The sequence below is a fragment of the Diceros bicornis genome, chromosome 9, assembly GCF_020826845.1.
Source record: "Diceros bicornis minor isolate mBicDic1 chromosome 9, mDicBic1.mat.cur, whole genome shotgun sequence".
In the NCBI taxonomy this organism is placed as follows: Eukaryota; Metazoa; Chordata; class Mammalia; order Perissodactyla; family Rhinocerotidae; genus Diceros; species Diceros bicornis.
The window spans coordinates 77,429,921-77,442,381 of NC_080748.1; the positions used below are offsets into that span (position 1 = coordinate 77,429,921).

Below are 12,461 nucleotides of genomic sequence, written 5' to 3' on the forward strand. Positions count from 1 at the left end.
ATTTACCAATTCAGTAATATTCCTATAAGATCTCTCACTTAGAAATCCTGCATTTGACAAAATATCTTCTGTGTAAAAAATTAGACATTTCAATTTAGAAAAACTATGATTTTGTCTTATCTTAACAGAACTAACAAATAATAAAACTATGATTACCAAAAACTTAGCAACAGATATTATCAAAAGATGCGTAGGAAGACTCCCATGGACATGGCCTTAGAAAACTAAAAAATAAACACATTTCGAAAAGAAAAGAAGGATGATCCTACAGGGAGAAAATATTCTCTTGTGTTATTTTGACTTAAAGAGCCAAAATAAGCAGGCGGTCTTTGTACGTTCATCTGCTAATGGCTCTGAAGCAGTAGCCCAAAGAATGGTGTTCTTTTTATTACTCTGCCGTTGATTATTTTCTGAGAGGGTGGACAGGTTTGTCCTGACATAGTACCTTGTAAGAAGAAAGACCACTTTTCTTTTCTTAGGATAACTGATGGGTTTCTCTATCACACTGGAGCAAAGCAGTTTTGTTTATGTAGCTATACGCAACATTTCTGATTTTTATATTACGGAATAACCTGAAAACAAATTTGTAAGTAGTTCATTGTTCATTCCTTGTTTCTTATGACATCCTGTAGTTTATTTTAGGTAAAATGTGTTAGTAAGAAACTCACACAACTACTGATTAAACACACATGACACACAATATCATGGCTTCTATGACAGGAGCCCAAAAAAGTAGATTTCAAGAAGCAATTGCATTAGCCACACCAAAGATTTTGAAAGGTTATTATCTTACAAGCAATCAAGTTTCTTGTTTAGTTTAAAAACTCCTAATAAAAATTAACATTTTTAGGATAAAATGTTCATTATACATCATTGCATACAGTTTCTATTTTAGTTTTCATTTTTGATTAAGATTCCAAATAATAAAACTATTTGCAAATTGTTGGTTTCCTTGTGCCTTCCTCTTTCTTTAGCTAAATTAACAGATATTCTAAATATCTATTTTCATATATTAATTAGCCTTAAAATGAAATTGGTTATACACTTGAATTTTTTAGAATAATGCCCAAATATGTAATCACCCTCTAATCCCTTAAAAAAAAGGATAAATTATAATTATATATCTAGGAAAAGTAAAAAGATATAAAAATTTGAAAAGTATGTTTCTAAAATGGTCTAGTTACAGCGTGGTGGTTCAAGAGCACATTTTTTTAGCTTTGGACCTGTTGACCTTCCTTATTCCACTTCAATTCAAGCTCAATGACAGTACCCAGACACTCTATCAAGATTTGAGAGCCTATGAAAGTGCAGAAAAGACAGACTTTGCTCCTAACCACAAGCTACTGAATATGCGTGCCAGATTAATTATTATCTGGCATAAACAACAATGGTGACGTATAAAATGCCATAGAAGGATTATTTTGACTTATCTTCAATGACGAAAGGCTTCTCAGACAAGATGGCATTTTCTCCAGGCTTTAAGAAATGGGGATAATTTCAACAGGTGCAGAGAGAAGACAGACAATTCCAGACAGAGCAAACCACAAGCAAAAGCCCAGGGATTTGAAAGCTTTGAAAGTGTAGTGAATTTGGGGAACTTTGAACGGTGTCTGGAGCCTGTGGAGGTAGCGGAAGGGTAGGGGAGGTGAATCTGGAAAGGTCGGATAGAGTCATGGTGCCCACACGACCACTAAAGGCCATCTTGCAAAAATTCATGTCCTTTACAAAAGCAACTCATCTGGTACAAAACCACCCTTCTCTGGAGATGGGAGGTGATCAGAGTGGGGAGTAGGGCTTCAACCAAAAGGGCAGAAGTAAATATAAGTGATACTCTTTACATTAAATAAATTACTGCTTAAAGAAGTATTAAAAAGAAAAAAACCCTACATTTGAGAAAGGTATATTACCCTTCCCCAACACACAAAATGGGGAGCTATTCATTATTCTGTTTGCCAACATGTCAAATGTATTTGTATTTACATGTCAAAATGTGAAACTCAGGGGGCCGGCCCCTTGTCCTAGTTGTTAAAGTTCTGCGCGCTCCAGCTTTGGTGGCCCGGGTTCGTGGGTTCGGATCCCCGGCAGGGACCCCTTCTGCTCATCGGCCATGCTGTGGAGGCATCCCACATACAAAATAGAGGAAGACTGGCACAGATGTTAACTCAGGGCTAATCTTTCTCAAGCAAAAAAAGAGGAAGGTTGGCAATGGATGATAGCTCGGGGTGAATTTTCCTCACCAAAAAAGAAAAAAAAATGTGAACTTCAGTCAAAATGGACTATGATACAAAACGACAGTGTATTTAGTTTCTACACCTCATTTTCTTCTCCCAACAGGCTAAGATTTTTCCCACCTCAGGGTCTTCACACCCACATGACTCTTCAAACCTTTGCATCCTTCTCTGATGTCAGCCCTCAGCCTGTAGCTCTCAGGGTGGGCCACGCTGACTACTGGATCTAATTAGGTCCCTCTCTCCACCACCTCACCCCCACGGTTCTCTACCTCAGTCCTCTTTGTACTTTATAGCACAAAGTTTTGAGTTTCGTGTTTCTTATTAATTTTTTCTTTTCCATATGCAATGACTCTCTACCCCATATTTGCAAGCTCCATGATGGAAGAGACTTCATCTGTTGTTCTACACATAATACCTGCAACAGGACCTGGCATGTAAAGGTTCAATAACTATTTGTCAAATTAGTGATGTTCAAATATAAAGATATATAAAATTGTCACACCTAAAAGTTGTATCTTTAAATTAACAAACCAGAATTTTAAAATTTCCTAGGGGTAAGTCCTATGCAAAGAGTGAGTTCTGGTGGAAAAGGTAAATGTGTTTAATAATATTTCCTAAAAGAGTATTTAATTAAATAATTATATAAATGTACAGTTATATATAATAATATAAAATCATATGATTATATATTAACATATAACTTACATAATATAAAGTTGTAATATTTATTTTGCTTAAAATTAGTAATAATAATAAGTTTCTTTCTGACACTCAAGAGATATATCTATTTTTTTACTAAAGAATATATTTTTATATATAAGAAATATAAGGAGGATAAAAGAAAACGTTCTGATGAAATTTCCTTCTAGCCTATCTTCTTTTCCATTCTCCCATCAAAAATAAGGTAGCAAAAGTGACTTCAAATATATTTTTCTTACAGATCATTGAGGTATGTGTATCATTTCAAACTCATGAATACCAAGAGAGCAGTCAGGGTTGAAAATGGTGAAATAGACTATCAGAGAGCTCAGATATCTTTCTATACCTGGAGAAATATCTACCCCCACCTTAAAATTCAGAAGTGTAAAGCAAATCCTCCTTCATCACTCAATATGACACAAAACATTTATAAAATATTCTACTGGCTGTATATTTAAAGAATACACACCATAAGTTTTAATCATTGTTTATATTAAAATAATCTTATCTAGAAGAGAATGTTTATTTACTTCAAGTGGATGGCAAATTTGGAGCTCTAGCTGGTGAAAACTGTTCTAAGAGATAATCTGAAGAAAAAAGGGGAAAAGAAAACACAAAGTCATGATAATGTGGCACTCCACGGATCATCGAGCTGGTCTTATATCACAGAGGTTTGCTGCATGAGGCTCTAGGCTAAAGTGGAAAATTAAAATCCACTTTTCTTAATAACTTGTACACCACTGAAAATATCATTGTCCCCAAAGCCTTCACCAAGAGGTTCCTCCTCTTATATTTAAATAATTTTATCTCCCTCAGAACTTCCCCTCTGATTTTCCTCGACGTTTGCCTTTTAAACTTGATTGTAAGAGCAAGTAATCTCCAATTTCTAATTGTAACAATGACCAATTACCCTTTTTAAGTATTTAGCTTTAGCCTTTTTGAATAAGCATTAAAACTTCGGGTCATAAATCTGTAAATGTGTGGAACCACACACGTTCACATAGATACACATGGATAGCACATGCTTCTCTCTCTTGTCTTTGGAACAACCGGGCCTTTAAAACAAATACAGCTGGGGACGGAGAGTATAATGTGCTGGGCAAACATATACTCCTATTAACGTAAATATACTCGTCGATGTTTCCTGCCAAGCCCACTAAGTTATGAAAAGCAAGCAATCCCCATTTCTCCCACAGAATACCCCACATGCTCTCAAAACAACCGCCCTTAGCAACTGGATGTGGAGACAAACGGAGAGGAACAACAGCCGCTGGGCTCGGGCTCCGAGGGAGTTGTCTTCTCAGACCCTGGCATTTTAGAGGCAGCAAAAGAAGGTCATGCTGGGCACTAGTTGTTTCTCAGAAAACATGTATAGTAAGGCAACTATTCTAGTCGTTTGTATGTAGTAACTGCCTGTTTTGCCTAATGTAATTCGAGAGTCCCTGAATTTAAACGGACCCATACTGGGGATGTATACTTCTCCAAACCAACAATTCCACTCAGTCTTCCCTACTCTGCGCCCCTCCCCGCATCCCAGGATGTGAGTGAAGGGCTTCACAGTGCTCAGCGCTGCCCGCTAAGCAGCTTTCCGGGAAATCTCCTCCAACTAACCCTCGGCTCACACACACCCTCCACTCACTTCCCTTACACCAGCCCCTGCTGAGGGCGCAGTGGGGACCATCACATTTCCCCAAAGTCTGGAAGCCAAGGAGGTTTCCAGGAGACTGGGAGGCCAAGGGAGGCCAGACACAGAAATTCCTGAAATCTCCAGTCAGACTAGGAGTAATCAAGGCCCCTGAGGGTCGCGGGAAGGAAGATCTCTCCCCAGCATTCTGGAGTCAGACTATCCCCCGGGAAAGCCAAGACTCTCGGAGTAGAGAGGGATTTGCTCGGGAACCCAGCCGGCATAAGACTCGGAGAGCCAGAGGCAGCCGGCGAGGAGCGGGCCAACTTGCCGGCTCCTGGCGGGGTTGAGTTTTCAGCGGCTACAGGTTGCCTGGGAGCAGGTTCCCAGCTCCCGCGGGCGGAAGGCGCTCGGAGCGCCCGAAAGGGAGATTTAGGGGGGCGGGGGTGGTATTGAGAGACGGAGGGAGGGAGGGGGGAGCCCGAAAGGCCCCATGCAGGCAAGGGAGATGGAAGAGATCCGAGGGCGCACCTCCCAACAGTGACCCACACAGACCTTGGCGCCGCAACCTGCGCTTCTTGAGGCCGAAGATGCGCACTTTAGAGAAGATATCCACCAGGTTGCCGTTGCAGAGCCCGCGGTTCTTGCTGGGGCTGCTCCGCCTCCTGCTGGCAGACGGCCGGTCCCAATGCTGCTCCCGCGCCTGCCGCTTCTGGCGGATCAAGCCGCTAGCGATGGCCGCGGCCATGGTGGCCCCGCGAATGGGTCCGGAGGAGGGAGAGGACAGAGGGAAGGGGAACTGGGGGCACGCGAGGGGGAAGAGGCGGCGTAGACCGCGGCTCCCCCTCGGGGAGGCTGAAGGGGGGGAAGCCGGAGGGGTTGGGGAGAGAGGTAGGGGCGCTCAGTCCCCACTAGGACCCATTGCCCTCTCCGCGGAGCGCGGGGCCAGGCGCGCAGATGCGCCCGGGGCGCGGCGGGGCGAGCCCGGGGAGGCCGAGGTCGTGTCCGCCACCGCCCTGCCGCGTCGGAGCCTGGAGTGGGGCCGGGGCTGCGGGCGCCACCGGTCACCGCGCGCCGCCAGAGCCCTCTCAGGGGCTGCCACCGCCACTCGCGCTGTCTTCTTGTCCTGCTCGCCTCCCTGGCGGGAGGTAGAGCCGGCCGCCTTCTTCCGGGCACGGGATGGAGGGCAAGTCCCGGCCGGGTCTGGGCACGTCCGTCCGTCCAGGGCGCGCTGGGTGGGCAGGTCTCAGCGCCGGGCTCAAGCTGCCCCACGGCCGGTGTCGCCGCCGCCGCCGCCCGCTCTCGGGTTCTGCCAGTGATTGTCAAGTGCTTTGGAAATCAGCATCTGGAGAGAGCAATCTTCTCCCAGGAGATCTCTAATCAAAGCGCTTCGTTCCCACCCCACTACACTCCCCTCCCGTCCCCCTCCTATGTCTCTCTCCAGAAAGAAAAAAAAAGTATATATAATAACGATTGTTTAAAATATTAATAATAATAAAAAAGAAAGCTAAAATGGGTTGCAGGGGGTGGGAGCTAGGAAGCTGAGCCAGAGCGGGTGGAAGTGAAGGAATATCGGTGCGCTTTTTCCTAGGCGAAACTCGCAGGGTTCCGAGGCTTCCGAGGCTTAGCTGGGGCTGCTAGATCTTAACGTGGCTCCTGGTCCACAGAAACTCTCAGCTGCGGTTGGAGAGCGAGGAGGTTTCCACCCTCCCCTCTAATGCCTTCAGCACCAAAGCCCCCCCGCCCCGGGAAGGACGGGGAAGGCGGGAGGCTGGAAGGGAGGAGAGTGTGTCCTGGGGAGGGAGGCGCCTCCATGCCTCACCTAGCCCACCCACACTTGCTCGACTCTCCCTTCTGCTTCCAGCAAGGGTAGGCTTGTCATTTTGAAACAGTAACACGGAGAAAAAGAGGTAGAGGGGGAAAGGGGAGAAGATGTGTTAAGGTGGTACAAAAAGACCCCCCTTCCCAAATTTGGTCTCCAGCACTTGGAGGAGATGACAGCGGCTGTAGTGCTACAGAATAGCAGAGAGGATAAACATCCAACGGAATACGGAAGAAGTCACCGCAGAAATATTAAGGGCGGGGGAGGGTGTCACAGTATTTCAGTGACAACAAAAAGCAGCCAGACTGAGGGACACTCCAATTTGAGCTGCTGTCTTCAGCGTCCCTGGGTAGAGAAGCTCTGTCAGGGAACAAAGCCACATGAACTGTGTCTGAAATTCGGATACAACAGCTTACTTTTTCCGCTTCCCTTTACGCTCTTTTGCTTATCATTACAGGAAGGTAAAAAAAAAAAAAGAATTACAAACACTAGACTTCTCACAATCCAGTGTGAAGGATGGAGGAAAGAAGACTCACTTGGTAATCAAGAGAATCACTTCTCTGGTGACTGCTTTAGAGCTGGAAAGAGGAGAGGCACACTATGTAAGCAGCCCTGGGAGCACTTCTGAACCAACACACACTATCTCTTTGTCTCAGGAACAGGCAGTAAAGTACTACAAAGACTTGCAACCAAGACAACTGGGAGAAGTTCAGCCAAGGGCAGATTGCAAGGAGGCTAGACACTTTCTGCTCTACAGAACTTATCCACAACCTCTCCTTGTAAGCCATTGCTGTTATTCATGGTATTTACTCCATGTTTACTAACAAGTCTTCTTTGGGGAAGAGAATTTAATCTAAAGGAAGTGTGTAGATTTGGGTCCAGTGCAGATATTGGCTTTAGGATGTTGTATATCTATCTAACATTAAAGAACAAACTCTGTAAGCTTATTTTCCCCACGTTGCTATGTATATCTACAAAATAACCACTATTATTAAAAGGAATATGCAGGAGTAATTTTGCCAGAAATTTGCAATCCCTAATCACCCATGAGACAGTAAAAGTGAGGAAAAGGGTTGAGTCAACTATTTTGCTCTATCTCTACCTCTTTATTTTCTGTTTTACATGTCTTTGTTCTTACACTTACTAAGTGTGTATTTATGTTGTGTTGCCACACTCCTGCTTAAAAAGGGAAGGCCATCTGCAGAGATGGATACCTCTAATAGAAGTCTATTAAAGTGTCTTTTTAAAAATTCACTGGAATAAGTCCCATTGAACATAAAGAGTACTACTTCTACCTTGCATTATTGAAGAGAGGTCATTTGGACATTTCAGACATATAGATTGGAATTTCCAAATGACTTTACAATTAAAGCAAACATATTTATCTAAAGCTTTTTTGTAGGGAGTTTTTCAAAGAGGCAAAATGTTAATGATAGTGACCTCTTAAATCTAGTACGACTCCCTCAATCAGCATAACCTAGTTTGCTCTGAAAGTTTTTTTTTTTAATCCTTATGAAATATTTCTACTGTATTAATTTGAACTGAGATTAAGCTTCTTATTATTATAGCTGCGTTAATTATTTTGTTTCCAGGCATTTTCTTATACTGCAAACTTTTCCCCAATTCCTTGGATTGGATACTTGGGGTCGGTTTTTTGGCTCCTTCCGACACCTCCTCTCATTGTTCAGCACCGTCCAGACGAGGCTGTGATTCAGCACCATGGACAGGGATCCCGCCCCGGCCGCCGCTCCCTGAGCGGAAGCAAGTTCCCCTGAGGGTGGGGAGCGCTGGCTGTGAGTCTCGGATATTCTCCTTCCTTAAAAGCAGCTTTCCACCTTTTTGTTTTTTCCAAGGTGGAAAGGAAATTAATCCTCACAGCTTCCACTGACATTAATAACACACCTTGGAGCATAAAGCCTTTCAGCTTTTTGATAACCGAGAAATACTCTTTCTTTCCTGATGCGTTCCGACTCCTGGCGCAGCGCCTGGAAGAGCGGGCGCTTCAGTCTCGGGCGTCTATTCAGACTGTGAATTTCACAAGCCTGAAGCGGTCGTTTCTATTATATGTGGTTTCTCGTTTTAAGGGAGCTTGGGGTGGGGGCAGCATTGGAATAATCCAGGTCTTTTGGCTTCATCCCTGCATTTTCCTTTTACCTCCCCCAAACGCTATTTAGTTGTTTACAGACAGAGGTAAGCGAAAGAAAACGCAAGAGAGCCATCTGCTGTCTGAAGCTGTGATAAAACAGTGTGCAAAACCAGAGTGAAAACCCGTTCAGGGCGGTTGAACACAAATCCATACTTTGCTGTAATTCAGAAAATAATTTCTCGATCATGAGAACCTCCTTGGAGTTGTTAATTTCACCTTTGGCTTTATAAAAACGAAGGATAAGTACCGCCAGGTAGAGTGGCTCCTGACAGCCTGTTAGGAGTCTGGACTCTGATTTGAATCTTGGTTCAATTCTTGACTCTGCTGCTTCCTGACTCTATGGTGACTTCCAGCAAGATGCTTTAGTCTCTCTCAGCCTCTATTTCCTCATCTCTAAAAGTGAGATGATACTAGAATCTCCTTTTCAAGTCTTGAGAGGTTAAATTTAGTAAATGAATGTAAAGATCCTACTACAGTGTCTGACACATCCTAAGTGCTTAAAAAATGACAGCTATTATTATCATTCTCTTCCAGATCACTCATTTCTATCTTGGAAATTCTTTTCCAATTTCCACTTTTTTTTCAATATCAAAATATATGTATTCCCGTGTATATTTTCTCACCTTCTAAATAAATGGATACATGACAAGGTTTAAAATAATCAAGAGTGTAAAAAATTATTTTAAGTTTTTGTGAAAGAAGTCTGAGTTCAAACTTCGGTTTGTGAATGCGAATTTGTAAATTTGTGAATTTAGCTCTGTGAGCCCATTTCCTCACTCATTGACTACTGATAATGAAAACGTTTTCCTCCCTCACAGAGATCAATTTGTGTGCCTACGAGAAAACAGTTCTAAAACTGTAAAGCCTCACACAAACATCAGGTTCATTTTTCACACAAACATTTGTTCATTAGAAGGTAATTATTCAACTACTTCCCTGTGCTTGCAGGTCTCCTGAAGACACCATGCTCTTTTTTGGCTTCTGTGCTTTGCATATGTTGTTCCCTCTGCATGGAACGTTTTTATTGCCTCTTGTCCATACTCTTCTTGGTGATGTAAAACAGTGGCTAAAACTACAATTGGAGTAAGGCAAACACAGGCTTCACTGTACATCCTTGAGCAATTCATTTAAATCTCTCTAGGTCTCAGTTTCCTCTTCTATAAAACTGTCATAACAATACAATAAATTATAAGGAGGATTAAATGAGAATATGTATTAGAACACTTAAAGCAGTGCTTGTCACATGGTGGAAATTCAATAAATAGTAGCTACTGGTAATCCCTGAACACCTCATCGCTCAAGTCTTCATTTATTCAATGACCAAATCCTAGATTGACATCTTTATGAAGATATATAATACACATCTCATACTTAACATGACCAAGATTATATTCTTGTTCTTCCTTCTCAGATCTATTCTTTCCAGTCTTTCCCATCTCTGGAATGACAACTCAATTCTTCTCATACTTCAGGCTAAAAACTTTGGCATCATACTGATCTCATTTCTTTCTTTAATACTCCATATGTAATTCCTCACCAAAATCTATTTACTCTATCCTCAAAATATATCTAAAATATCATCACTTCTCAGTATCTCCACTGCTACCTACCACCATCGTCTTCTGGAGAGAAGCAACCTAATTGGTCCCTTGGGTTCCATGCTTGCTTTTCTTCGATATGCCCTCAACACTGGACAAAGTGTTGAAGGTATAAATCAGATTATACCATGCCCCTGCTCAAAATCCTACACCTTAATAGAAACCAAAGTCCTCACAGTGTCTACAATGTCCCATATGATTTGTATCCCACTACTGCTTCATTTATTATCTGACATAGTCTCTACTTCTCTTCATTCACCAATTGCTGTTCCTCAAATAGCCTGGCATGCTCCTACGGCAGGACTTTTATACTTTCTCTTCTATCTGACTGTCTTACCTCCTTCAATTCTTTGCTCAAATACTATCTTCTCATTTGAGATCTTCTCTTACAAATCTTTTTAAAATCACAAGCCTAAACACAGTAAACTCTTTCTTCCTTCCCTGCTTTATGGTTCTACATAGCATTTACAACTTTTTAAAATTCTATATATTTTCCTTATTTATTTGAATTGTCCTGCTCTTTTAAAATATAAGCCTATGAGGTAACATATTTTATGTCATTTGTCTACTGCTACACATCCAGTGCTTAAAATGGTGCTGGGCAGAGTAGGTGCTCGATAAATATTTGTATATTGAAAGAATTAAGAAGTTGGATACATAGACAGACAGTTAATACCAAATAAGAGGAACAAAAAATCTTGCTTAGCTCAGTCTGTCAAGGATGAATTATCCCATGGTGCTTGATCTCTTTAAGTACTAAGGCATATAAAATTCTGTTTGGATTACACACAATCTCAACCCCATAAGCAGGATATACAGGGAGTACTTCAGCCTTTGCTTGATGACTTAGGCTCAACCTAACATGACATGCAGTTTGAGTTCTGAATTCCAACAGTGATACCTCCAGGCTTACTTAAGGATGTGAGACTGATTCCACTTGAATAGGAGAGGACTATACTACTAATCTTTCTGACTCATCACCCCACACTCTGTTTCCTCCTGTGCTTTCGGGTTGCCAATTGACAATATGCCCCTTTTCAAATTTGTTACATCGAACCCATCATAAATTGGAAACTAGATGAACGTATTTGTCTATAAATGTAAAAATGAATGGTCTAAGGGAGGAAAATACATAAACAAGAAACAGCCTTATTGATACTGATTTCATTATTAAAGGAGCATTTTTTCCTTGCCTTCTGAGTTTTTGTTATGCTCTGGGTGATTTTGTTGCATAGATTACTTAAGTTTCAAATAGATAAGTTTTTGTATGGTTTACTGAAAAAACAAGGACATGATTTTTGTGTTTATTTTAACTTCAAATAAACAAAGATGTCTAAAGAACATATTTTGTGACATTGATGTCTATGTTAAGTGCTATCACTTCTTATTTTTCACAATCTGCCTGTTTTCTTTTATTTCTTCCATTGCCACAGCCACTATTCCAATGTAAGCAAATTCATCAGGTCTAAGAAACCATTGATTTTAAGATGCATCGTTATTTTAGATATTAAAAAGAAAGGAAAAAGACACTGTATTAAACTGTGTCATGCCATAGATTATAAGATGTATATCAATTTCAAAAATGTTTATACAAAAAAATGTATTTGCATCTTAGAATCAATGAAATATGGCATGATGGGACTACATAAGTCCATAAATGGGAGCTGTACACTTATGAACCCTGTTGTGCTTTGTATTTCGCTTAGATATCACACATATTTTGGTTAAAAAAGATTTTAAGTGCTTCAGAGCTCCTGTGTTCTGAAACATCTTTAATTTTGATGCTGTTGTTGTTGTTTTAATTCCTTTATCTCCCAGTGGCTCAGAATTGGAAGTTACATAGGGTGGAAACAAATATTCCTCAAATATTTCCTGCTTACTTATTTGATCATCTCCATACAGTGAGTGACACACTCCATTTTGTCACATAGTTCCCTTTGTGGGTCAATCACTTTTGAACATTTTAAACATATAAATTAAGGATAAAATATGAGGGCCTAACATTTCTTCACAAATAAATTATTACAGACTAATTTGGGGTGGGCTTGAGTAGGGTTAAAAAGGATATATTGGCATTTATGTTTCTATTTTTTGTTCTAGATAAATGGGTTCTATTTGAAGATGTATGAGAAAATTCCGGGAATGTAGTCAATACTGATGTCCCTTTTCCTTTTTTACTCTTTTGGAAGAACATCAAAATGTAATGTTAAGATGCACTTGGGACACATTTTCAGCTATTAATTAAGATTGAATCCTATATACTCATTACAGTTCAAGCTCAAGATTGTATTTTATCTATTTCTGTGATAGTACTATCAACATTTATTTTAGATTCAAAAGA

General features: G+C 41.1%; 1 protein-coding gene across 2 annotated transcripts in view; it reads right to left on the reverse strand.

Annotated features, from left to right (window-relative positions):
• Positions 1-12,461, reverse strand: part of FGF14 (fibroblast growth factor 14) — a 599,635-nt gene that overhangs the window by 158,929 nt on the left and 428,245 nt on the right. Inside the window, exon 1 of one of the 2 annotated variants that reach the window (XM_058548442.1) lies at positions 5,110-5,775. The exons of the other annotated variant lie outside the window; for it this stretch is intronic. Coding sequence (XP_058404425.1) covers positions 5,110-5,302 — 193 coding nt within the window. The 5' untranslated portion in view covers positions 5,303-5,775. Of the gene's footprint in view, positions 1-5,109; positions 5,776-12,461 lie in introns of those variants that run through there. 2 annotated transcript variants of the gene reach the window in all.